Below are 27,970 nucleotides of genomic sequence, written 5' to 3' on the forward strand. Positions count from 1 at the left end.
CATGATTTGTTGTGGAATCATTATAAATTATTTCTTCATCACTTTCCCCATGGAAAAACAGAAGTGGTGAAAGGAACATTTCACCAGAAAAGCCAAACATCCTCAAACATCTCACCAGAGAATATGGAACTCAAGTAACATGTTTCAGGTAGAAGGTTTTGGTGTGAAGGAAGGGAAAGGATATGGGAGCTGAAGCTGTGGTTTGTAAAACAGGTGATTCAGTGAGGCAGGGCTGTGTATTTATGTATGTATGACCAATTCAGGAGAAAGAGTGATTTTCCTATCTGCTGTTCATAACAGGTTATAATGAATGAAATCAACAGGACATTGATTGCGGTTTGCTAACCTCCATGCTAATGAATATTAAATGGGTGCTAATGGGTGCTTTGGGGGGTCCTGAAGAGTTGTGGAGCGCCTTCAAGACCACCGTCCTTGATGTTGCCGGTGGATGTCTTGGAACTCACCGCAGGGCAAAGAAGAAGACCACTGTCAGGTCAGGTTCGATCTGTGACCTGCTACAGGTACCATGTTAACATGTACTAACCTGTTCCATGGTCGGGTTGTCGGCGACTAAACCGTCTCCCCCACCAGGTTTTCTGGTGAGGAGGGTGTTTGGATATGGACACCCAGCAGGATTAAAAACAAAACCTGTCAAAGGGCGGAGGAGCTCCTTGTGAGCCAACGGCCATCCATATCTAGTGCCCAACTATGTCTACGGACGTCCTCCTGCAGTTGGGTTACTTTTTTATTAGGAGGTTGGTGGCAGGATTTGCACTCCGGCCACCGTAAAACCCTTCATTCCGCAAAACACAAAAACGCAAAAAAATCTGAAAACCCACTCCATGGGAGTACCTCCTGTGCAGCTTCCCTTGGCAGGGCAGCTCACCGGATGACGGGATTGGGGCAAAGCCTTCGGGACCCCCAATCTTTGATGATATGAGGGAAACCATGGGGTAACATCCCTGGGTCAGATTGCAGGAGAGTGTGTCGGAGTGGTGCTGAGGTGTCGTCCACCAGACGGCGGTCTCCTTGGGTTAACTTGAGGCGGTCCCTTCGGGTGGGTGCCTGGAATGTGGTATCCCGAAGAGAGGATGATCACCTGTCTCTGTTATCATCTGAGCTCAAGCGTTTGGACATCGGGATTGCAGCTCTCTCTGAGGTTCGGAGACCGGATTGTGGCGAGATAATGGTGGGTGGTTACACCTACTATTGGTCTGGTCGCTCTGATGGTTACCATACCCAAGGAGTTGCTGTAGCTGTGTCCAATAAGCTGACCCCAATGATAATTGAGGTAACACCGGTCAACGAGCGTATTATGAGATTAAGGATTCATCACACCTTAGGTGTCATTTCCCTGGTCTCTGTTTATGCTCCGACTGAGGCGAGTGATCTCACCATGAAGGATGCATTCTACGCCACCCTCGAGTCTGTGGTTGATAAGTTCCCCAGACAAGATACACTTCTAGTCTTGGGGGATTTCAATGCATCGACTGGAACTGATAGGGACGGTTATGAGGTGTGTGTTGGTCCCCATGGGTCAGGAACGATGAACCAGAATAGCACTAAGTTCCTTGACTTTGCAAGAAGTCATTGTCTTAGGGTGGCTTGTTCATGGTTTCAGCACCCACAAGCTCATCGCTGGACTTGGTATGTCAACGCTGGCGGTATGGCAAAGGAGATCGACCATGTCCTCATTGACGGTTGTTGGAGGATGATCCAGAACTGCAGGGTCTACCGGAGTGCTCAGTTCCTCAATACTAACCACAGGCTTGTTGTAGCAACTCTAAAGCTGCATCTTAAATCCTGGAGAATGGTACCATCCCAGCCTAGGCTGGATGTTGGCAAGCTCAGGGATGAGAGAGTAGCTGAGGAGTTTGCGAACAGGCTGAGTGGACACTTGGGGGGGTCTGGGTGCTTTGGGGGGTCCTGAAGAGTTGTGGAGCACCTTCAAGACCACCGTCCTTGATGTTGCCGGTGGATGCCTTGGAGTTCACCGCAGGGCAAAGAAGAATTTTGTCTCTCAAGGGACACTAGATACCATTGACCAGAGTCGCAGGGCCAGGCTGAATGGCAGAGCTGAGCTGTTCAGGGAGCTGAGGCGTAAAACTGAACGTGCACTGAGGGTGGACAAGGACGCCTATGTGCGAGGAATCTGTGAGGGGTAGAGCATCACCTGTGGACAGGTGATTCTCGTCCCGCTTACAGGGGAATTCGCGCATTGCATTCATCCAAGCCCATCCCTCGGAGCACTGCAGTTAGAGCAGAGAGTGGTAGGCTCTTGACAGAGGAGTCTGAAGTGAAGGCCCGCTGGGCCGGTTACTTTCATTGGCTGTACCAGGCTGATCCCCCAGCTGTTGAGTTGGACGTCAAGGGTGTTACAATCCCTGTTGCTGACCCTCGAATCAACTGTGGTCCACCTTTGCTTGTGGAAACACGGGCTGCGGTGAACCAATTGAAATGGGGCAAAGCTCCAGGGATCTGTGGCATCCATGCTGAACTTCTCAAGGCTGGTGGAAATGCTGCACTCGTGTCGTTAGATGCAGTTTTGTGCTCTGCCTGAAACACAGGCATCATCCCAACTGATTGGAAGAGGGGCATTGTTGTTCTTCTCTGGAAAGGGAAGGGTGATCGCCAAGACTGCAACAACCACCGAGGGGTGACGCTGCTTTCAGTGCCGGGCAAGGTCTTTGCTCGGATAATTCTTGATAGAGTTCGCCACCATCTGCTTGAGCACCAGCGTCCAGAGCAGTCAGGCTTTACACCAAAGAGGTCAATGATTGACCGTATCCTTGCTCTTCGTGTCCTCACAGAACGTAGACGAGAGTTTCGGCAGGGGCTGCTTGCAGCCTATGTTGATCTCTGTAAAGCGTTCGATTCACTGAATCGGGATGTCCTCTGGAGGATTCTTCGACTTTGTGGGGTGCCACCAAAACTGATCGATCTGATGTCTGAACTCTACTCTGGTACAGAAAGTGCTGTGAAGTGTGGTGGTACCATCTCTGACTTATTTCCAGTTGTGACGAGTTCGTCAGGGGTGTGTACTGGCCCCCACACTTTTCAGCACTTGTATGGACTGGATTTTAGGGAGGATGTCGGAGAGATCAAGCTGCGGTGCATCGTTTGGGAATGTCAAGATCTCGGACCTTGATTTTGCAGATGATGCAGTCATCTTTGCGGAGACTTTAGATATCCTTTTGGGGGCCCTCGAGGTGCTGAATGAGGAGTCGGAGCCGCTGGGATTACGGGATTCTTGGGTCAAAACTAAGATCCAGGCTTTCGGTGACATCTTGGATGCTGCTGTCCTGTCTGTGTCTGTTTGTGGTGAGGATGTTGAGGTCGTGGAGAGATTCACTTACCTTGGCAGTGATATTTATGTCTGCTGGCTGTGAGTCAGAGGTCAATAGACGTCTGGGTCGGGCCTGGGGAGTCATGGATTCACTGGATCATAGGGTGTGGCGCTGCCAGTACCTGTGCGGGAGGCCGAAAGTCCGAGTCTTCAGGTCCTTGGTACTTCCAGTCTTGCTCTATGGATGCGAGACTTGGACTCTGACCAAGGATCTGAGACGGAGACTTAATTCCTTTGGTACCAGGTCTCTTCGGAGAATCCTTGGCTATCGCTGGTCGGATTTTGTGTCCAACGAGCGGTTGCTGAGAGAGACTCGGATGAGATTTGTTACCTGCATAGTCCGTGAGCGTCAGTTGCGGCTGTATGGACATGTGGCTCGTTTTCCTGACGCTGATCCTGCTCACCAGATTCTCTCAGCGGGGGAGTCTCGTGAGTGGAGGAGGCCAGTGGGCCGACCATCTGCCTCGTGGTTGCAGCAGGTTGACCATCATCTCAAGGAGATGGGGATGGGCCTGGCATCTGCCTGGAGGATGGCCAGACGGAGGCCCCTGGAGTACTGGTGGAAAGTGGACGCAGCGACGCGCTGTTCTGGCACATGCTCTCATACCTGACCTGACCTGATGCTAATGAAGTTGAAGCTAACAGTTCAGTTGTGAACCCTGCGTTGGAGGAAAAAAGAGCAGGGCTTTGTTTATAAATAACCCTCTTTAGCTCCAAAAGACATTTCAGCCTAAAAAGTCAGCTTATCCCTGCTTTAATCAATATCCTGTTAATTTCATGCATTGCTCTTCCTGTTCGCAAACACAGATAGACACTTGCCTTCACCTGAAAGATTAGTTCTTCATTTTCCATAACATATTATACGTACATTACATTGCAAATGTAAATCCACCATATGGCCAAAAGTACGTGGACACCGCTTTAATTCGTGGATTCGGCTATTGCAGCCACACCCATTGCTAACAGGTGTATAAAATCAAGCACACTGCCATGGAGTCTCCATGGACAAACATTGGCAGTAGAATGTGCCATACTGATGAACTCAGTGACTTTCATTGTGGCGCCGTTATAGGATGCCACCTTTCAAGAAAGTGAGTTCATCAAATTTCTGCCCTGTTAGAGCTGCCCCGGTCAACTATAAGTGCTGTTATTGTGAAGTGGAAACGTTTAGGAGCAACAACTCAGCCGCGAAGTGATAGGCCACACAAGCTCATAGAACGGGACCGCCGAAAGTTCTGGTAATCATCTCAGTGGCCTGACCGCCCACAATTTGCCCTTTTCTTCAAGGACTTGTCAATCACTCAGGGTTGCTCCAACATTAACAGCTCATGGGATTGCTCCCATAAAGAACCACTTTCTTTGATGTGTAACCAATTGTCCCACCTCACCAGTAACTAACCTAAGGTTCCTTCATTCTGGTAAAAAGATTCTGTGGCAAAACATTTGCTTTTGAGGAACTACCTTTGGCAACGTTGAAGAAAGATCGATCTGAGGAATCCCTTGGATTAGTCCAAAATCCTCAGCAAGTGTGCACTCATCCTCAAGTAAGCTCTTGTAAAGGAACAAACAATCTCAAATCTGAACTTTCCAATCTGTTTCCTTCTTTCAAAATATGCTGGTGCCTCATTAAGTCAATTTATTGTGTGTGTTACTTCTGCAGCCTGTTTTAATATAATTGCAACTACAATAGATTCTGCACGAAAGCATACAAAGTGGAAAACACTGTCACACTGCCTCGTAATGATGTCTCAAATGCGTACATCATTGTTCAAATCCTTTCCACCCCCATCACCTGAAAACTCTGCCACCTGAGCCCTTTTAACTCAATAAGGTAACAGAGTTTCTGGCGAGCAACAACAATGCACATATCCTCAGGTACTTCCTATATCTGTTATTTTCACAAAGTTCTTCAATCCCTCCATAAACATGAAAGCAGTGGCTAACACTTCCCCATGAAGAAACAAACAAACAGAACAACAGTAGAAGTTATTGAACAATCACAATTACAATGGGAGTTTGTGAACAATTATAATGGGAGATAGTGAAAAATTATAATAGGAGTTAATGAACAATCACAATTATAACAGGAGTTGGTGAACAATGACAATTATAATAGGGGTCAGTCAGGTCAGGTCAGGTATGAGAGCATGCGCCGGAACAGCGCGTCGCTGCTTCCACTTTTTGCCGGTACTCCAGGGGCCTCCGTCTGGCCATCCCCCCAGGCAGATTCCTGGCCCATTCCCATCCTCTTGAGATGCTGATCAACTGGCTACAACCACGAGGCACGTGGTCGGCCCATTGGCCTCCTCCACTCATCATGCTCCCTCACCGAGAGAATCTGGTGAGCAGGATCAGCATCAAGAAAATGAGCCACATGTCCATACAGCCACAGCTGATGCTCACAGATGATGCAGGTAACATATCTGCTCAATAATCCCCTCACAGATTCCTCACACATAGACCTCCTTGTCCTCCCTTAGTGCACGTATGGTTTTATGCCTCAACTTCCTGAAAAGCTCAGCTCTGCCATTAAGCCTGGCCCTGTGACTCTGGTCAGTGGTGTCAATTGTCCCTTGAGAGAGAAAATTCTTCATTGCCCTACGGTGAGTTCCAAGACATCCACAGGCAACATCAAGGATGGTGGACTTGAAGGCACTTCACAAATATTTCAAGATTCCCCAAAGCACCCAGACCCCCCAAATCCCCACTCAGCCTGTTTGCAAACTCCTCAGCTGCCCTTTCATGATTGAGCTTGCCAACATTCAGCCTAGGGTGGGATGGTACCATTCTCCCGGATTTAAGCAGCATCTTCAGAGTTGCAACAACAAGCCTGTGGTCGGTGTTGAGAAACTGAGCACTCCGGTAGACCCTGCAGTTATGAATCATCCTCCAGTGACCATCAACGAGCACATGGTTAATATCCTTTGCCACACTACCAGCCACCCGAACTCCACAACTTCTTGCAAAGTCAAGGAACTTAATGCTGTTCTCGTCCACAGTTCCTGATCCATGGGGACTAACACATGTCTCATAACCATCGCGATCATTTCCACTCGATGCAGTGAAATCCCCCAAGACTAGTGGAGGGAAGAGTCTCTCGCCTGGGGCACTGATCAATCACAGACTCGAGCGCAGCATAGAATGCGTCCTTCACGGTGAGAGCACTCGCCTTAGTCGGAGCATATGCAGAGACGAGGGAAACGACACCCAAGGAGTGACGAAACCTTCGTCTCATAATACGCCCATTGACCAGTGTTACCTCAATTATCATTGGAGGCAGCTTATTGGATGCAGCTACAGCAACTACTTAGTCAGGTTAACCATCAGAGGAACCAGACCAATAGTCAGTGTAACCACCCGCCATGATCTCACCACTATCCGGTCTCCGAACCTCAGAAAGTGCTGCAATACCGATGTTCAAACAGTTGAGCTTACATGATAACGGAGACAGGTGATCATCCTCTCTTCAGAATTGGTTATTCCAGGAACCCACCGAAAGGGACCGCCTCAGGTTAACCCAGGGAGAACACTGTTTGGTGGACGACACCTCAGCACTACTCCACCACACACCACTGCAATCTGACCCAGAAAGTTTACCCCATGCTTATTCTCCTATCATCAAGGAATGGGGGTCGTGAAGGTTTTTTCCCCAACTCCATCATCCGGTGAGCTGCCCTGCGAAGGGCAACAGCACAGGAGGTACTCCCACGGAGTGGCTTTGCAGTTTTCTTTGCATTTTTGGATTTTGCTGAATGAAGGGTTTTACGGTGGCCGGAATGCAAATCCTGCCACCAACCTCCTCATAAAAAAGTAACCTAACTGCAGGAGGACGTCTGCAGACACAGTTGGGCATGAGATATGGAAGACCCTTGGCACACAAGGAGCTCCTCCGCCCTTTGACAGGTTTTGTTTTTAATCCTGCTGGGTGTCCATATCCATACTCCCTCCTCGCCAGAAAACCTGGTGGGGGAGAAGGTTTAGTCGCCGATAACCCGACCATGGAACAGGTTAGTACAGGTTTGCATGGTGCCTGTAGCAAGTCACAGATATAATCTGGCCTGACCTGACAATAAGTTACCAGTCGGGAGAGGAATGTTGCTGCCAGATCAGCCCAGCGGTTTTTCTGGAGAAGTTGAAAAAGGAGACGGACGGACGGTGAGTGATGACAATACCTTATCTGGAATGTAAATTCCAGAAAAGCTAAAAATAGGAAAAGCTATTAAATATTACAATTAAAAGTATTAGAATAATAAAGCACCATTCATCACATAAAGTAGTTCAGACAAAGAAAATACCCGTTTAAAAAACACAAATGATAATAAGCCTCGAATATAATTATTGCAGAAAAAAATTAAAAGAAATAAATAAGTCAACATTCATGAAAAAATAGCTGTAACAATTCTCTCTATAGAGTTCAATCAAATTGAAGATGGCAATGGAGCCTACCAGATAATGCTAGCAGACAAGATGGCCAGATTTATGTTGTCTGCAAGGGATTAGGGACTCGAGACAATACCCTGCCTGCATTTAGTGTTTTATTGGCAGTTTGTATTCAATCCAGGAATTGAACCCAGACTGGAGTTTTTAGTCATAACTACACCACATCTGAGCTACCCTGTCAGCCCATTATGTCTTTAGTGTAATACACCTCGATTATGAATGTGTATGTGTATGTGTAGTTCACATTCAAGCTTTGTCACCTGACAAAATCTCGAGCTGCTTGCAGTTTTGTCCCATGCTGTCATATCAGCTGAAAGCCAAAAGCATTTCAAAATATTCATGACAGGGATGCAAACATTTCAAGAAATCTGCTTCCACATCCTCATCAGTTTGAGACTTGATGATACCAAGATGCTCATTGAGTTGTCCCAAGAGGTATAAATGACATGGTGGCATATAGCTGGACTTCAGGAAGGTTGCTGAAGAATTTTCCATCCCAACTGCATTTTGCTTGATCACCCAACTTTTTTTTACCATTTGGACTTTTGTCAAATTTTCAACAAACCTTTATTATGAGAATATGGAGAAAGTAATTAAAAATTAGGTCAAAATGTGAAAGAGCAGAGCCATAGTAAAGATAAATAAGCATTATTAGATTCAAAACGGTGCTTCAAGCATGATATACCCTGTGGAAAAAAGCTGTTAAACAATGTCCTTGTCCTTGTTAACAATGTCCTTCAGTCAGTCCTTCCTTCCTTCCTTGCGGCAGTGGGTCCATTAACAGTTTTCATTTTTCTAACTACTACTCCGAGGTGGATCTCCTCAGTGGACCGTTTTTAAACTGGGCATCCTCCACCTCTTCCTCCTTCATATTCAGCACAAGGCTGCGCGTAGCATCATTGGCTGAGGGAACAGCTATGCCACGAATGCAATGCCCCTATTTACCAGTACACTGGTACTCATTTCGCCGACCTCGGAATGATGACAGTCTGAGTCATCACCACTTGGTGTTCTTTTAAATGGCTGGTAGGGGCTCAAACTCAGGACCCTAAGATCCCAAGCCAGTGACACTAACTGCTAAACCAACACCAGGCTTTAAACTCAGCATGATGATTCATGACATCGATGCGTAAAAATTAATGTAGCCCTTTTGAAAAAAAATTCCATCCAGGTGGTGAGATAATTCGCTAATTAACCCAAAATATAATCCATGTTTGTATGTCCATCACATATCGCAAGATTCCTTCATCGAAGTTTACTCATTATTTAATTCTAACCTTTTTATTCATCTTAATTCAATCTCTTCATTTAATGTGACCTTAATAATAATAATAAATTTTTATGAAAAATGTAAAAACAGAGGGATGAAATCTCAAAAAAAAAAAAACCAAACAAGGTAGGAATGACACCACATTGCGATGCCACGATACGACATCGCAATCCTCTGCTGGTTTACCATCACAACATCTTTTGACATTTTACTTTTGTTGTGGGATTGTGATGGAACAACGTCAAAAGATGTCGTGATGGTAATCCGTAAGAGGATTGTGGTGTCTTATTGTGGCATCGTAATGTGGTGTCATTCCTAGTTGTTTTTTTTATTATTATTTTTTTTTTTTTTAGATTTCAACCCTCTACGTTTTTACATATTTCTTATAAATTATTTTTTCTTGTTTCTGCAATTTTGTTGCAAGTCATAAACTCCTTAATGTTTCACATATTTTGTTATTTTGATATGGATTAAATCCATCCATGTTATTAAATTTGGCTTATGGAACACACATTCTACCACTCTCCACCGCCCCTCCCCTTAATCCTGGCTTTTGTCTCAGTCCACGATGCGGATTACCACCACTGAACTGAAAATAAATAGAAGGCTCATTGCCATTCACGACACACAGAGCCCGGTGCAGCTGCCAAACGCCATCTTGATTAGCACTCGATGCTGGGTGATGAATTAATGTATGTGCCGTCCGTCGGATGGACGTTAAACTGGATGTTCCGTCACACACTCACATGCCTCTAACCTGTCTAGCCTGGGTTCGAATCCCGACACAGCTATAAACTGTCATCTTCAGTCAGTCCTTCACATGCACATGTGTTTCACATGCAGGGTGATTCATCAGATAAACGTTAAAGTGGATGTTCTGTCGCACAATCGCCTCTAAGCTATCCAGTTATCGCCAGCACAAGCCAGTTTGTGAAAGACTTTGGTCAAACTTCCCTCAGCCGCACCGACCAGAAGGTGGGATTAATGGTGCCCGTTAATACAGCGTGTCCCAAAAGTCACCAAGAGATTTAGAAATTAAATAACATTTCTGTTTTATAATATTTTGTTTTTGTTTTCTTTTCAGAATTTAGATTATCATTTGGAAATTAACAATGGAAAAATTCACGACTGAACAAAGAACCAAAATCGTGGAATTTTATTTTAAATTTCATCGATCAATTATTCTCACCCAAAGAGCATGGACACTGAATAATTCCGCGAAATTCATAAATTTCTTGCCCATCACGATCTCCTGATTTGACGCCTCCTGATTATGTTATTTGGCGTTACCGAAAGGAGCGTGTATACATCAATAATCCCCATACTATTCAGCAGCTCAAGGACAACATCTGTGCAGAAATTCTCGGGCGACAGCAGGAGTTATTGTCCGCTGTAATGGAAAATGCTGTCGAAAGAGCCCGTCTCTGCGAAGCCGAAAATGGAGGACATCTAAGCTGCATCATTTTTCATAAATAAAGCAAATGTATCTCCATTTTGTAAATTTTCTTTTGGTATAAAAATAATCCAAAATTATTTAAAAAACAGAAATGTTATTAAATTTCTAAACCCCGAGGTGACTTTTGGGACACCCTGTATAAATGCACTCGTTAATCGTACCTCCATAAAAAAAAATGTTATGAGCCAATTTGCAACCAAGAACCAAATCGATTTGGCAACAGGGTTCATGTGATGAACGCCAAATGAGAAGCAGTGATAATGCAGTGATATTTCAGAGTAAAACTACACCATTCCTGTACATCAACAAATAAAAATACCTGTGAAACGTCTTTCCTCAACTCTCCCGTAACAGATTCGAGCAGCTTATTGCCGCACAATATGTCATTTTAACATTTATTTGACTTTTTCAAGCTTGGATGTGTTCAAAACCACCTTGATCCATGCCGGGAGTCAACCAAATGATGTTAACGAAGATGGCGCCGGTCACGTGACCTCAAGCTCACGACGGCGACACTTTTCATGGGTTAATGAGCATTCTATTTATTTTCAATGTTTTATATGTTTTGTTATTTTCATATGGATTAAATCCATCTTTGTTATTAAATTGTTTAATGCTTGTTTCAGTTGATTTGGGTGATGGTTGGGATATGTATCGTATTGGAATGGTGCTGCCCGACGTCCATTTTCCCGTCTCACGATCCTGGGTTGGTTTGGTTGAGTCCACATTTTGGTTCGATTTATTTTCATAATAAAATGATTCATGTTTTATTTGTTTCTAAATTCTGGGCTGCGTGCACTGGCCCAGAGACAAAGTAACTTTGTAAATTTTAAATCGCATAATTATATTTGTCGTTAGTGGTTGTTAAATATAGCTTCATGATATGACTGGTATAAAATCCCATCAAAAATGATGAGTTGAAATTATTTTATTCGAAATATTCAGAGACTGGAAGATGTTTTGTCGCAAGAAAAAGCGTTATTTCAAAATACTACATGTACAAATGTTACCATATTTTATTTCAGCACGTGATTTGGACATGACAGCGACCAAGTGATTTGGAAATGACAGTGACCAAGTGATTTGGCTATGATTTTCAAAAAAGTTACAGATTTGGATGAAACAGTGCTGGTATGGATGAAACATAAAACAGGTATGCTATTCGGCAATTGATTGAGAAATTAATTATTTTACGATTATTATTTTTTTATTTTAATTATGCAATTAATCAATCAATGATTGTACACCACTCCCTCCCACTTCCGATTTCATGTTCTGCAAGGCGACATCGCCGGGCGACGAAGGCTCCTTGGCGATGTCGTGCTGGAGGATGTTATTTATTTATTTGGCATGGGGGCGGTGTACTTTGAATGTACCTGAACTCGTTTTCGTTTTCTTTGTACTGCAACTGGTAATGTTAAATTTAATCAACTGGTATCTTGATTTATTTCTGATGCACTTCCAGTCATACATTACAGTGTTCTTGGCGAGGACCGCATCGCAACTCATAAGTTTGTGTGCATACGTAATCAGGAAATATGTAATGTAATGTGTGTGATTATTTGGACCATCTTCAAAAGTACATCAAACTGCTTTTGTTCATTCACCAAACGTCTTCGAAAGGGAAAAGCAGCCGCATAATCTAGGCACGGCAAACACCTCGGCTTTGGAGCCCATCATAAAGAGGCAACAAAGTATTTCTCCATGATAATTCAGTGCATAAATATGTCGGGCATCTATGGAACAAAGTATTATGTGGTTTGAAAGGTCCATTTTAATGTCAAGCTTTAGTATTATTAAGTTTTGGTTCTCTCCTCGGTCTCAGCCCTCATGTTTCTGGGTCCAAGCCATGTGTTTTTGAGTTCACGTATCATGCTGTATGTTTCTGTCAATTGGAAAGTTGAACTATTGAGGTTTTTCAGATAATGTGACATTGTTCTAATGATTGTACACCACTCCTTCCCATTTCCATATCCAGGCGATGCATGACGTCATCGCCGGGCACCGAACGAAGGGAGTACTCAGTTTTAACTCTGTTTGTTACTTACAAAATCGAAGATTTTTTCAAGCATATTGATCGGTCGATTTTGTTATTCTGTCTGTCTGTCTGTCTGTCTGTCTGTCTGTCTGTCTGTCTGTCTGTCTGTCTGTCTGTCTGTCTGTCTGTTTTTTGCCTGCAGGTCAAAATTTTAAACCGATCTTCATGAAACTTTACCACATGGTAGAGTTTGTCATAATGAAGAAGCCTATTGTTATTGACGTCAACATCGGCCAAAGGTCAACAACTTAGGTGAGATTTTTAAAATCCTAAATTTTCATCTGATTCACTTCAAATTTGAAGAGGATTTCCATTTCAGGTCACTGAATTGAACTAGTCAAATATTTTTGAGGTCAAAAGGTCAACATAGGCCAAAGGTCAACAACTTAGGTGAGATTTCTAAAATCCTCAATTTTCATCCCTTTCACTTGAAATTTGAAGAGGATTTGTATTTCAAGTCACTGAATTCAACTAGGCAATTATTTTTGAGGTCAACATGGACCAAAATGTCAACATAGGCCAAAGGTGAGCAACGAAGATACAATTTCTAAAATCCTTAATTTTCATCCCATTGACTTGAAATTTGAAGAGTATTTGCAGATCCGGTTACTTAAGTCAACTCCCAATTATTTATGAGGTCAATATCGGCCAAAAGGTCAACATAGGCCGAATATCTAAAATTGTCAATTTTCATCCGATTGACTTGGAATTTGAAGAGTTGCCAAAAATGAATCCAAATGAAATTTGGTGGGCATGTTGGGTGTGTGACAAGGACAATCTGATTAGGTTTTGGTGAAGATCTGGATCCGGATCCTGCTACGAGAACTTTTTAAGTGATTCTTTACCATTGAGAGATAGGACAATAAACAAAATATAGCACAATATCTCAAAAAAATTGTGGACAGCTTCAGATGAAACTTAGTGGGCACGTTGGATGTGTGATGAGGACGAGTTAATTCAATTTTGATGAATATCTGAATCTGGATCTGGATGGGAGAATTATTTAATTTTTAAAGTGATTCTTCACCATTGAGAGATGGGGCTAAAAACGATAGAAAGCATGATATTTCAAAAATGTATTAGGCCCGATATGTTCTGTTGGATCAGGCATTGTGTGGCAGAGGTATTCGCTCTACCGAGTGCCGTTCTAGTTTAATGTGTTTACATCCATGATTCCATTCATGTCTGTTGGCTTATGCCTAATATATTGTATCCTGTACCCATTGCTATCTTTCTTACACCAACACTTTGGTTTTTTGAGGTCTTCTGGAGGATTAAGTTATAATTATAGTAGTTATAACCAATGTGGTTTAGACCATGTTTGGAATATGGAGACATGCTAAATACTGCTTGAGCTTGATCCCCATTTAATGTGGACAACCACAAAGGAACCTCTGCTGTGTTTGGTCTCTGCACCAGCTGTTGTAGTGGTTGAGCGATTGATGGGGCTAAACACCTGACATTTGGTGACACAACAGGAAACAGTCCTAGTCAACAACACTCTCCATTTTGTAGTAAGACAACAGAGACTACCGACCTTCCTGTAATGGGAAAACAACAGACCTTGTGCTTTGGTTTCATCACAGGAGTTTCCAGCAATGTCATAATAATCTGAGTTCCCTCACAAGAAACTTCAACATGATAGGAGGATATTAGTCCCATCAAGCCTGCACTATGGTTGGTTGTCCGTGCTCTATCCTTTTATTTTCAAATGCTGAGTATCAAGCAAGGAAGCAGCAAGTACCACTTTTAAAGTCTCTGTTATTACTCGGCTGGGGTTCGAATCACCAACCTCCCAGACTCAGAGTGGATGCTCTCACTATTACACCATCAATCTGGGCTTGTTGATAACTTTTGATTCCACATAATACAGGAGAACCATATGCTGCCGAGTGGGGTCCCAGCCCAAAGCAGATTACTCACAAACACACAAACATTTTTTTCAACATATGAGCACACATAATTAGATAATATATAAATGTCAAATACTGTATAGCTTGTTATACCTTTTCGGCATTTCTAGGGTTATTATGAGCATCTCATTTCTCGAAATTTTTCAATACCCGCATTTTTCTGCTTACCTTTTTCACGAACAAGCTTAATAAATGTTGAAAAATGAAACAAAACATCCATGTATGTACGATATTCATCACAGCTTGTTGCATCATGCTGAATGAAAAAGTTGCATCACAGCTTTAGGAAGAGCAGCCTAAGGTTGAGATATGTACTGTCACAATCCCAAACTACAACCAGACTGTGATTAAGGATCTCAAGATAAGTGTTTTTTGTTCACTCTGAAAAGCTTATCAAGCATATTCGGCACTTAAAAACATTATGGTTTAAAATATACAGCACAAGATCAGAGCTCATTTCTCAGCCTGCACTGCATTGGGAAATGAAGAAATTTGCATTCCAATATCTCAGCCACTGGGGATCTGGCTGTGGATTCAGCAAGGTTTATCCCCTTAAGCTAATTGGCAGTCCTTTAACTTTAATTATATACACATTCCAAGCTCATGGAAGCACATGGGGACAGACAATTGAAGGGTAGTATAACAGTGAAGAGATGGGAGGAAGTAACTGGACACAAATATGCAGGAGTATGAATAAACGGGGGGGGGAGGGAGAGAGAGGGAGGGAGAGGGAGAGAGAGGGAGAGAGAGAGAGAGAGAGAGAGGGAGAGAGAGGGAGAGAGAGGGAGAGAGAGAGGGAGAGATAGGGAGCGAGAGGGAGATGGAGGGAGAGAGAGGGAGAGAGAGGGAGAGAGAGGGAGGAAGAGAGAGGGAGAGAGAGGGAGAGAGAAGGAGAGAGAGGGAGAGGGAGAGAGAGGGAGAGAGAGGGAGAGAGAGGGAGAGAGAGGGAGAGGGAGAGGGAGAGGGAGAGGGAGAGAGAGAGGGAGAGAGAGAGGGAGAGAGAGGGAGAGAGAGGGAGAGAGAGGGAGAGGGAGAGATAGAGAGGAGAGGGAGAGAGAGGGAGAGAGAGGGAGAGAGAGGGAGAGAGAGGGAGAGATAGAGAGGAGAGGGAGAGAGAGGGAGAGAGAGGGAGAGAGAGGGAGAGAGAAGGAGAGAGGGAGAGGGAGAGAGGGAGAGAGAGAGAGGGAGAGCGAGAGGGATAGAGGAATATAAGAGAAGAAAGAAGAAAGGAGGATGGGGAGAGTTAATGGGGTTTCAATTGAAGATGACTGGACATGAATTTTTCATATTTTTGAGGTTCCTTCCCATGATTGGGGTTTAAGAGAAAGGTAAACATTACACTGCAATAAAAAAAATATGAAGGAACATTCATAAACAGATCATCAAACTCTGAATCACAATCTGATAGTGCAGCAAGGATATGAATCAGAATTTAGTGATTGGTGTTTTGCTCACATACAAAAGCTTCGCAAGAATATTCTGCATTTAAAAGAAGCTTAATGTCTAAGCCTCGAGGTACATTAAGGCCCAATATTGGGGCATGTAAGAGTAACATGGATTCATAAAAAGAGTCAGGAACTATGGGACGAGCTCCAGACAGCACAGCGTGTTAAACGAAATAGGATTGTGCAACCATCTGATATTGAAGCTTTGGGGGATAATTCCCTTGAGATGGTGATAGAAAAAAACAAGATTGGCATAAAGCATGGAAGTGTGGTGATGAAAACGTTGTGACAGAAGCTTTTAACTTGTTGTGGCAAAGCTAAGAACAACATTAGCACTGTTATCCACCATACCTTTGTGGCCAATTGAGAAACAGAACTTGACATGTCATCAAAGAGATTTCCATCTTTCGACTGGAAGAAAGAGAGAGAGGCAAAATTATTTCAAAAAAACACATTTGCACATGGAAAACTTGCTGCTTAGAGTAAATAATAAAAAAAAGTACTCCTACTATACGATGACGACGACCACCACGAGCACCACTCTGGTTCTATTAGTGTTTTTTCGTTTTGTTTTGGTTATCTGAACCGAGTTGGTTCATTTGTTGATTTTATTTTCATGTTGTGGTTGTTTAAGTAGATCTTTTGAGTTGAGGCCTAGCTGCACGGCCGAGCCCGTGTAGGGCTAGTTTGCCAGGCCCAACCTGTGGCATTATCGATAAAATATCATTTTGAATTCCTTTTGTTTTTTTGCTTCTTGACCCTTTGCCGTGCTAAATAGCACAAGATTGTGAATGAGCTGAGTATTGTTTGCTTCAAATGAGTTTCTTTAAAAACTGCATTTTTAAACGTTTGGTTTGCTTTCTTAAAATCGTGTTTTTTTTTTTTTCTTTCAACGTTTATTTTCCTTCATGTTAATTACACTGTCCTTTATTTCGTGAGCAGTTTTGTTTGTAAAACATATATCGAGGTGCTATAAACATGCCGATGAATCGTTAATGGGATAAAGTTGCTGCGAGCCGTTCTGGCCAAGCAAGTGTGAGCGGCTCTACACGTCCATTTAACGCGTTGACCAGGAAGCATGGAGTGAGATGTGAGATGGGACAAGCTATCCAAATGGAAGCAAATGTAAAGGCAATGGCTGATGTTGTTGGCCCATCAACAATAGTTGCTGTCTCGAAAATGGATGGAAGTGCCGTGTTCTATCTCAAATCCGAAGCTGAAGCAAATAAGGTGATACAGAAAGGGATTCATTATTTGTACAAGTAGAACCACTCTCGAGTCTTGGTACACGGATTACCTTGTCCAACATACCTCCTTTCATGGACGATAATGTAGTTTTGTCTTTCCTGGAGTGATTGGGACTGCTAAGATCACCTATCGGGCCTGTGTCTCAAGGTTATCGTGAGCCTGCCCTATGTCATATCTGTCTTTCAAGAGACAGGTATCAATAGAATTGAGAAATGAGACAGAATGTGAGGGGTCCTTTGTTATTCCTTTTGAAGGGAAGAGTTACAAGATATTTTATATGACTCATGAGCCTTGTTGTTTTGTATGTAAGGCAAAGGATCACATGAGAGCAGACTTCCCTACTATCATAAAAGAAGTATGTTCTCCTCGGTACTTTGACAAGCCTAAGGAAAAGACAAGTGTCATTCCAGAAGCTTCTGCTTTGTCTTCTGATCCTAGCTCTTCTTCTGCTGAAGATCAGTGGCAGACAGTGAGGGTAGGGAAGGGGAAGAGAGCGCAGAAGAGAAAATCAGAACCAGAAGACAAAGGAACTGTTGATAGAACTGACGTTGAAGACACAGCCAACAAAACAAGGACTTGAAGCGATCCGCAAGGTCGAGTGTTTTGGAGGAGACAGAAATTGTGACCCAATTGGTGCAAATGGAAGATGAGGAAGATTCTGTTCCTGAAGTTACAGATCATAGGAAGTCTTTGCTGCCAGATACACCCAAAGAGCTGTTGAGGAGTGAACAGAAAGATGGATTATCCATGAACAAACCTGGCATGGTAATGATGAAAGATTCTGTGGCATCTCCTGATCTGTCAGAGTCAAATGATACTGAGATGTCTGTCGCTAACACAGTACATCCAGACAAACTAACAACAACTGAAATGAGGATTCATCATAATTCAATGATTGATGCGTCCAAGGCAGCAGTTCTGCATGAAAGGACCGCCACTGAAGCTTAAAAAAGGTACTGGAGAACCCCTTCTTGTTGTGACAGACAGGCAGAAGGTACCGGCCTCCAAACGACAAAGGCATTACCTGCACTGACCGAGGACTCGAGTGCTGCCACAACATCCACAGTAGATGTAGACAGCGAAGTCGAGCACAGTTCTACCATAGCACCTCAAACGGATGATCTCCCTGTCCCGACCATCAAAGCGTCTTCAATCCCGATAGCTTTGCCAAGCGGTGAAGCAAGGACTGCTTCGTTAGTACCAACGGAGTGTTCATCTGTGCCACCAGGTGAAGGTGCAAAGTCAGTTTTAAGTGACGACAAGGGAGAAGTTTTGTCATACAATGCAGATGTACCAAAGGAGACAGACCATGAGCTCCCAGGTAGTGAAGATGATGAGAGCACTGGGAAGGGGATCAAGGATCATTAACGGGCATTGAATTGGAACTGCCCTCAGGGCATAATTCGTGTACTCCTGGCCATGAAATATTAGAGTTCCTTGAGCAAAGTTTGCATCTTCGGAAGAAAGTTGCAACTGTTTTAAAGCGGTGAAAAGACGACAAAACACTCATACATTCCCTGTATATACTGAGGAGAGATGGACAATAAAAAGCAAGACTTCAGGTTTGGCTGAGCAAGTCCGAGTCAGGAAGTTTCTTGCAAAGACAGCAAAGTTGCTAAGTTATGGGGCTAAGCAAAAGTTGGCTTCGACTGTGTTTCTCCTTCTATAACTCTCATTATATGTAATGACAGCATTATGTTTTCGCCTGGGATCACTGAATGTTACCGGGTGTAAAGATGCATTTCATTTGCACCAAGTACTGTCGTTCTGTTTAAAGGAGAAACTTGGAGTAGCCTTTCTACAGGAGACCCACACGACCCAAGAGACTGCCTTCCGATGGGAAAATCAATGGCAAGGATTGGCTTTTTTCAGTCACCTCATGGATACATCTTGCGGAGTGGCTATCCTCTTTTCGCCAAGTGTGAAACCTGAAATACTTGTTGTAAATGAAGTCAGTTTGGGTCGTTTGTTACATGTAAAAGTAAGGTTTGAAGATTTTGTTGTTAACTTCATCAACATTTACGCACCATGTATAGGAGCTGCAAGGGTGCGGTTCTTTGATCACATGTGGCCATTCATGCTCACCTTGCCGGACAAAGAGTGTGTGATTCTTGGAGGGGATTTTAATTGCACTCGCAATCCCTCCCGAGATAGTGGGTAAAGAACCGCACAGTCTTTCTGCTAAAGTATTAGAACAAGTGGCAACACTGTTCAACCTGAGAGACATTTGGGGTGTACAGCACCCATTTACATACACTAGTGTCAGGGGTGGTAATATCTCGCAATCCTGACTAGACCGATTTTACTTGTCTCACTGTTGGTGCAGGAGTGTAAGTTGCTACGGTATAAAATTTGCACATTTTGCAGATCATAATCTGGCCTGGATTAAGCTTTCCCTGGCTGAGGAAAGGCATGGCACTGGGTTTTGGCCTCTCAACAATGCCTTAGTCAAGGATGAAGCATTTTGCTAAACTTTAGCAACTTTTGGCAAGCCTGGAGGGATAGAAAAGGAGATTTTTGTTCACTTGGACTCTGGTGGGACGTTGGGAAAGCACAACTGAAATTGTTATTCCAGGAATACTCATATGGATCGAGCAAAGCAATTGGAGTAGAAATTGCTAACCTCGAAGAGGAATTGTTACATCTTGAGTGTCGCTTGACCACGCTCATCCCTGCTGAATTGCGTGCTTCTGAAGAAAAAAAGAGCACCCTCAAAGCATGTAGTCTTTTAAAGGCACGAGGAGCATTCGTTCGCTCTCGGTTGCAGTTTCTTATTGAGGATGAATATGCCCCGAGTTATCTCAAAACTTTGGAAAAGTGCAATGGTCGACTTAGGACGATATCCAGTGTTCTGCCCGAAGATGGCTCCTTACTCAATGATCCTGAGCATGTTCATGAACAAATTTGGGGTTTTTATGCTCAGCTCTACTCAGGTAAGAAGGTGGATGTGGATGCTTGTGGCACTTTGTGGAACGGCCTCCCTGAAGCGGCTCTAGAATACACAGAGGGACGGAGAAGCTCCATTTACTCTGGAAGAAGTAACAATTGCTCTGCATAGCCTGTTAATGGATAAGTCCCCTGGAGTGGATGGCTTGTCTTGTGAATTTTACACCAAAGTATCGGATTTGATCGGACTTGACTACATCAGTGTAGCTCAGGAAGTATCTGATAAAGGCCAAATGCCACTGTCATGGAGGCGAGCAACCTTGGCTTTGATTCCTAAGGAGGGTGACTTGAGAGACATAAGGAACTATTGGCCAGTATCTCGATTGTGCATGGACAACAAAATCATGGCAAAAAGGTTGTCAAATCCTCTGTGACTGGTGTTACCAAAATTAATCAGCCCTGACCAGTCATACGCCATCCCTGTTAGAACAATATATGACAACATATCCCTGGTCAGAGACTTAATACAGTATGTTGACAATATGCAGACTCAAGTTGGATTCCTTTCCTTGGATCAAGAGAAAGCTTTTGACCAAATGAACCATGATTACCTCTTTGAGACCCTGCTAACTTTTGGGTTGGGGAGGAGATATGTAGGCATGATCTAGATGTTGTAATATATCCGCAGAATGCCTAAAGTCAATGGTCACTTGCTCGCCCCCTTTCCATTCAAAAGAGGAAAAAGACAAGGATGTCCCATGTCCGGCAGACTTTATTCCCTGTGCATCGAACCCTTCCTTTGTTTGATGAGGTGAAGGCTAACTGGCATGGTGGTACCAAACAACAGGCTCTCCCTAATACTTTCTGCATACGCAGACGACGTCCTTGTTTTTGCCAGCAGTGCAAGGGACATGCAAGCAATTTATGATTGTCAGTGGGTCTACTCAACAGCATCGTCTGCGACAATAAATTGGAGGAAAAGTTCTGGGCTTTGGATTGGACCAATGCAAATCACAGAGTTTCAAAAACCTTTTCAGGAATTGATATGGAGTCACAATGAGCTAAAATACTTGGGGGTGCATTTGTCCACCTCAAGTGGGTGCTCAGCACTTGTAAACTGGAGAACACTTTAGGGGACAATACAGAAGCAGAGTTGAGAGACTGGAGTGGGCTGCTAAAACTCCTGTCACTGAGAGGGGAAACACTCCTCATTAAACAGTTTATCATTCCAAAGTTGATGTTCAAGATCTCTTGCATAAGCATTCCAGAGGGTTTTCTGGTTGAGATGCAGAGGAAGTTGTTGGACTATTTTTGGAATGGCAAACACTGGGTTTCCTTGGGCATTCTTGGCTTGCCCTTGGATGAAGGTGGACAGTCTTTTCCCTGCCTTCGAAGCCACTACTACACATCGAGGCTGAAGACCATTCAACGCTACCTGTATGCGAATCCTGCACCGCAATGGTGCTCTTTGGCGTCATACTTTTTCAGCAAAGTGTTAAATCTTGTGTATGAAAGGCATATTTTTACCATCACTTCACACAACCTGTCAAGTTCGACATTGTCTCTCTTTTATCAAGAAATGCTGATGGCTTGGCATGTTGCTGACATAAAAAGAGCAGATCCTTCTCCAAGCAAAGACTTGTTTGAAGAACCATTCTTTCTCAACCCTCTTCTGCAAGGCCCAAACCTGGCTTCATGCTCATTAAGAAGGAAGCTCTTGACTGGTAATATATCCACAGTGGGAGACCTTCTGAATGATATGAAGAGAGGAATGATATGAAGAAGCCTTCTCTCATCAGAGGAACTCACAGTGAAAATGGGTCTATGGACAATTAGAATCCCCTCAAGGATGCTCCAAGAGGTTAAAATGTCTTTGCCTCCTGATTGCTTGGCATACCTAGAGAATCGCAATGAGGGTGACGGAACTTTGCAGATGTCCAGTAGCAACTTCATGGACTTTAAAATCGAACCACGACATTGCCAGCTCCCTCAGCCACCCTCCGCACACAACATGGGTTGGCCCCATGGCAAAGCTAAAATATCATTCCATGGGCTGTCAAGGAAGAACATACACCTGCTGGTCATGCACTCGCTCCACTACATGGCTCTTGCAACCCGACGGGATACTCCCTGGCGTGAGATTCTTCCACTTACTTTTCAAAGCCATCCATGTTGGGGTTCACTCTGTCTTCACCCAATGCCAAGAACAATGGCAGACTTAAGTTGGAGATTTCTGCATGGTGCCTTAAGCTCTGGAGCCATGATTCGCCATTTCACAAACGTTCCAGAGGAATGCTGCTTTTGTGGTAAAAGAGAAACGGTATTTCACATGTACCTACAATGTCGCCATCTTCAGCCAATTTTCTTACTGATGAAAAAAACTTACTTTTGCGCTTCTGGCTTCACTTCTCACCAACACTCTTCATCATCGGACACCCGGTGTCACGAGATCTCCTTGTCAACTTGATTTTAACTTGTGCAAAGATGACAATATACAAAACCAGGAAGGCAAAAATTGAAAGGAATGTGGTGGAACTCAGTCCTGTGAGCCTGAAAGCCTTGATACGCTCATGCACCATCTCAGAATATAAGGTGGCAGAATATGGTAACACTGTTCAAAATTTTAAGGAAACTTGGACCACAAACGAAGCACTTTGTAGTATCTCTCCACAAGGCACTTTACTCTTATTCATATAAATGTTATTTTGGTAATATCTATATCTATCTATCTATCTATCTATCTATCTATCTCTCTCTCTCTCTCTCTCTCTCTCTCTCTCTCTCTCTCTCTCTCTCTCTCTCTCTCTCTCTCTCTCTCTCTCTCTCTCTCTCTCCCTCTCTTGCTCTCTCTCTCTCTCTCTCTTCCTCTCTCTTCCTCTCTCTTCCAACCTCTCTCTCTCTCTCTCTCTCTCTCTCTCTCTCTCTCTCTCTCTCTCTCTCTCTCTCTCTCTCTCTCTCTCTCTCTCTCTCTCTCTCTCTCTCTCTCTCTCTCTCTCTCTCTCTCTCTCTCTCTCTCTCTCTCTCTCTCTCTCTCTCCCCTCTCTCTCCAACCTCTCTCCCTCTCTCTCCAACCTCTCTCTCTCTCTCTCCAATCTCTCTCTCTCTCTAATCTCTCTCTCTAATATCTCTCTCTCTCTCTCTCTCTCTCTCTCTCTCTCTCTCTCTCTCTCTCTCTCTCTCTCTCTCTCTCTCTCTCTCTCTCTCTCTCTCTCTCTCTCTCTCTCTCTCTCTCTCTCTCTCTCTCTCTCTCTCTCTCTCTCTCTCTCTCTCTCTCTCTCTCCCTTGGTGGTGCTTTCTCTTAAAATGCTCCACCTTACCTACTGCAGTCCTCACCGTGTACTAGCAGAGGTGAGGAGAGCGAGTGACATTCAATAGAATTGTGGAAATTCTCACAAAAGCACCACCACCACCACTCCAATTATTCCCGTATTCTTGTGGGGTTGGCCAAGGAAGATCTACGACCCAAGTCTTTTGCAAGTTGTCTTTTATTTATTACTTTGTATGCAGCCTGTGGCTGCTCGTTGCATCATTGCTGTGGGTGCGGCTCTACCGATGATGCACTGCCCCCTATTCCTAGTAAGCTGGTAATCATTTCACCGATCTTGGAAGGATGACAGGTTGAGTCAACCCACCTGGTGTCATTTAATGTGAGGAACAGGGGCTCAAACTCAAGATACAGAGATATTAAGCCAGCCACCTTAACCATTAAGCTAACACCAGGTTTGCGAGCTGGCTGGCCAAGCCTGATGTTCCACTGAAGGTCATTTCGGGTGAAATTTGGAATTTGTTCAGGGTCCCGGCGATAGCTTGCCTACTCTTCACATGGGACCGCCAAAGTAGTAGGAGCCTAATTAGTAGTAGCCTCCTCTTCAACTCGCCCAATTTGTTGAGGGTGCCAGCAATAACTCACCTACTCTTGAAGTCCGCTAACATGCATGCCACTTATAGCTTAACATTCATCCAAGGGATGGCACCGTTTGTGATACAACACCATGCCTGCGAAGCTTTGAGTATATATTGGCGGGTCGGGAATCAAACCCAGACTAAGCTCAAAGGCAAGTGTTCCACCATCCAGACAAACGATTTATGGTATAAAAGCACAACGATAATAATAGTAATAATAATAATAGTAATAATAATAACAACATGAGCACATGCTGTAAAGATTATACCTCACAACCTCACAATCTTACAGCATGACAATCAATTCAAAACAATTGCTCAGGCTTATTAAAAACAATAAATCCTTCTCACAAGCACGTAAAAGCCCTCCATTTAATCCAACCTTGCAAATGTGAATCCTTTTTTCTTCCTCGCTATCGGAGATGAGTGTTCGCAGCGATTTGCTTTTACACATCTTCCAAACGCTCATGCTGCGCCAGGTGGCTGGATGGGGGTGAGGGACCCGGGTGAGGAACTCACTGTTTGTACAGAAATTGATTGGATCGAGAGAGTGGTTGGGTTAAGAAAAGGAGGACTCCAGCAACGCGTATGGTTGGGAGGAGGAGGAGGAGATATTTGGCCTCGATGGAGAAGGAATAATAAGGGAAAAGGAGACAGAATCAGCATGGAGATGGTGAAAGCCTGATTGTAAGAAAAGCGAGGGCGGCATGCACTCGAGAAGGGAATAAATATGGATGAAGCAAAGGCAGATGGAGGTTGACAGTCAATCTAATCGGATAATGACAGCTCGGCAGATAGACAAAGCATACTTCTTTGGAAGTGATTGAGAAGAGGAGCAGAGAAATACGATGATGCACAGACGGGCAATGGCGAGAGAACGTAGCTCCACGCGCTCCTCCCGCGATAATGGGCAGTGGCTGTTCCGGCCATAAGCGCATTCTGGGCGGGCGGAGCGCAGGCGAGATGATGACCGTGAAAGAAAAACTAAAGGTCTTGCATCGCCATTGTTTTAAGGACCCTCGATGAGGGACGACACTGCTCATTCACACTTTCCAATCCCTATACACAGACCCTTTGGAAATGCAGACCACAACAAATTCCAATTGTCATTCAAAATAATTGCTATAATTAATAAGTATGTTTAGCTTTTTACTGAAATTATATACTTAAGACGACCAAGTAGATGAACAAGACAATGAATCAGAGTGAGATGTAAAAAACCTCATAGTCAATCGCAGGTTTGACTTTAGGGCAGTCAATAATGGGATCTTTTGGATCTCCTTTTTTTTTTCCGAAGTAATGATAAAATATTCCCAAGAAACATCCATTTATTAATCAATGATCAAATAATCGCAAAACGCATTAAACATTAAACCTGGAAGTGGAGAGAAATTATAGCACCCATTTTACAGTTCGATGTATGCCCACGAATTGTGAACATTTTTGTGCTTTCCATTTTCAATGACATCGGCACATTTTCAGTGGTTCTCAGGATATAATGTGACCATCACTACTCTAAGCTTTCAAAACGATAAATATAAGTTGAGTCGTTCTCTGCATCAGTAATTCTTCCTGGGATGATGAATAATTTCTAAAGTCAGAATATGTTTGCTTACTACGCGTTTCCTTCTCAATGGCTCTTCTTTGTTTTCATTCTTCTTTTTGATTACACAGTGGTCTGCAAAAGTATTCACCCCCCTTTCAAAGTTGTCACATTTTGATGCCACCTGAGCTGATCTCATGATGCTTTCAAATCAAACTTAATATATAGTCTTCACAAACTACTCCAAAGTGATAAAGCTTAAATAAAAGCAGATAAAATGTGAATAATTTTGATTAATTAATTTACTTCTTTGGAAAGCTCCTTGGAATTCATGTTTGCCTTGTTGGTTGACCAAGTGAGTTGCACCTTAAAACTCCTGAGTTAAGTGGGGGAGCTTAATATTAAAGTTAACCCACTGATTACAAACAGATGAAACATATTACAATTATTTTGTCACCTTTCAAACAAATAATTCCTCCTGAAGTGAAATAGGATTAATTAAGCAAATGGGTTGGATACTTATGCAACTCAGAATCATCTGATTTTCTCGTTTTAGTCTTTTCCTTCATTGGTCCAGCATGGACCAATAGCTTAGCTGGGACATTATCCCCCAACTATCTGTTTTCCTAGTCGGTACGTCATTGGCAGTTACGCTCGGCTGCATCTGATCTGCTAAGGTGATCTGGTTTGAACAAGGCATACCGAATGTGTTTTCCCCGGTAATTAGATCACGTGACTATTTTAGGTAACTGGTTTACATTAGACGGAGGACCCTAATATAAGTCACATGGTTGAGTTATTGGCGTTCAGGGTCGATCAGCGACCCGCCATGTCACAGAGTTATCCGTGTGCGATGGCCTACGATTCCGGAGTCTGGTAGGAACATGAGGTAGGTTTCCCCACCTAGTGGTCTTCTCACCCCTAACCCGGGTCCACAACAATACCAAACAGAGTTGGAGTCAGGACGTAGCCCTGTTTTACTCCATTATTAATCTCAAAACTTTCTGAGGTGGATTCATCAAACTGTATTGTGCCATGCATGTTTTCATGTAAAGAATGGATGAGACTGAGAAGTTTGGGGGGGGGGGGTAGCCAATTCGTTCTAAGACCTTGTATAAACTCAATCTGCTAACAGTGTCAAAATCTTTTGTGATACCCATGAAAGTGAGGTGGAGCAGTGTGTTCTGTTCCCCACATTTCTCTTGAAGCTGACAGAGGGAGAAGATCCCGTCACTAATTTAGGTCCACAAATTGACGTCCACATGAATGGCTGGACCCAGGGTTTCCCAGCAGAACATTACCCAGAGCATCACACTCCCTCCACCGGCTTGCCGTCTTACCAAAGTGCATCCTGGTGCCATCACTTCCCCAGGTAAACGGTGCACACGTACATGGCCATCCACATGATCTAAAAGAAAACGGGACTCATCGGACCAGGCGACCTGCTTCCACTGTTCCAAGGTGCAGTTCCGACACTTGCATACCCATTGTAGGCGCATTCGATGGTGGACAGGGGGTCATCATGGGTACTCTGACCAGTCTGCGGCTACGCAGCCCCATACGCAGCAGGGTACGATGCATTGTGTGTGGATTGTGACACATTCCTCCCATGACCACCATTAAAATTTTCTGTGACTTGTGCCACAGTAGACATTCTGTGGGTTCCGACCAGATTGGAAAGTCTTCATTGCCCTCGCGCATCGATGAGCCTTGGGCGCTCAACACCCTGTCGCCAGTTTGTGGTTTGTCCCTCCTCGCAACACTGTCAGGAGGTACTCACCACTGTGAACCGGGAGCACCCGACAAGCCTTGCCGTTTCAGAGATGCTCTGACCCAGTCGTCTGGCCATAACAATTTGGCCCTTGTCAAAGTCGTTCAGGTCTTTACCCCTGCCCATTTCTCCTGCATCCAACACATCAACTTCAAGAACTGACTGTTCAAGAACTAATATTCAAGAACACCCCTTGACAGGTGCCATTGTAACAAGGTAATCAATGTTATTCACTTCACCTGTCAGTGGTCTTTATGTTTTGGCTCATCAGTGTATGTGTGTGTGTGTATGTATATATATATATATATATATATATATATATATATATATATATATATATATATATATATATATATATATATATTTGGAATGGATGGAATTGATGGATGGAATTTTGGAATGGATGGAATTCTATAATGGAAGAATTACTGCCGCTGAATGTTGGAAGAAAAATGATACGTGTTATCTTCTTTTTAAGACTTTAACAAGTGTGGTGCTTCAGAAAATATAAGAGACTAGGTGAATGCACCCGGCACTGCCCAGGTTATTTTTGAATTAATTTAATCTTCTATACATATGTCTGACGCGAGCACAGTATCAGTTCCCTATTGGGCCATGGCAGTCAAAGGCTAAGGGGGTTGGTGAGGGGGAAACACACCCCCTTCCCCCCCCCCCAGCCGAGGGGCCTTGCCGCATAGCCAATAAACTTCC

General features: G+C 43.7%; 1 protein-coding gene across 6 annotated transcripts in view; it reads right to left on the minus strand.

The window, feature by feature from the left end:
• LOC147035132 (ADP-ribosylation factor GTPase-activating protein 1-like) overlaps positions 1-27,970 on the minus strand; it is a 259,117-nt gene that overhangs the window by 93,573 nt on the left and 137,574 nt on the right. For 5 of the 6 annotated variants that reach the window (XR_015061436.1, XM_085894000.1, XM_085893994.1 and 2 more), the window contains one exon: positions 16,260-16,319. Coding sequence is in view for 5 of the 6 variants with exons in the window: in XM_085894000.1 (XP_085750126.1) it covers positions 16,260-16,319 (60 nt within the window). In the remaining variant the exon portion in view is untranslated. Of the gene's footprint in view, positions 1-16,259; positions 16,320-24,327; positions 24,909-27,970 lie in introns of those variants that run through there. The other variant, XM_085894016.1, reaches the window with a different exon arrangement.

The sequence above is a fragment of the Eptatretus burgeri genome, chromosome 1 (genome assembly GCF_056783735.1).
Source record: "Eptatretus burgeri isolate ZD-2024b chromosome 1, Ebu_testis_v1, whole genome shotgun sequence".
Classification (NCBI taxonomy): Eukaryota; Metazoa; Chordata; class Myxini; order Myxiniformes; family Myxinidae; genus Eptatretus; species Eptatretus burgeri.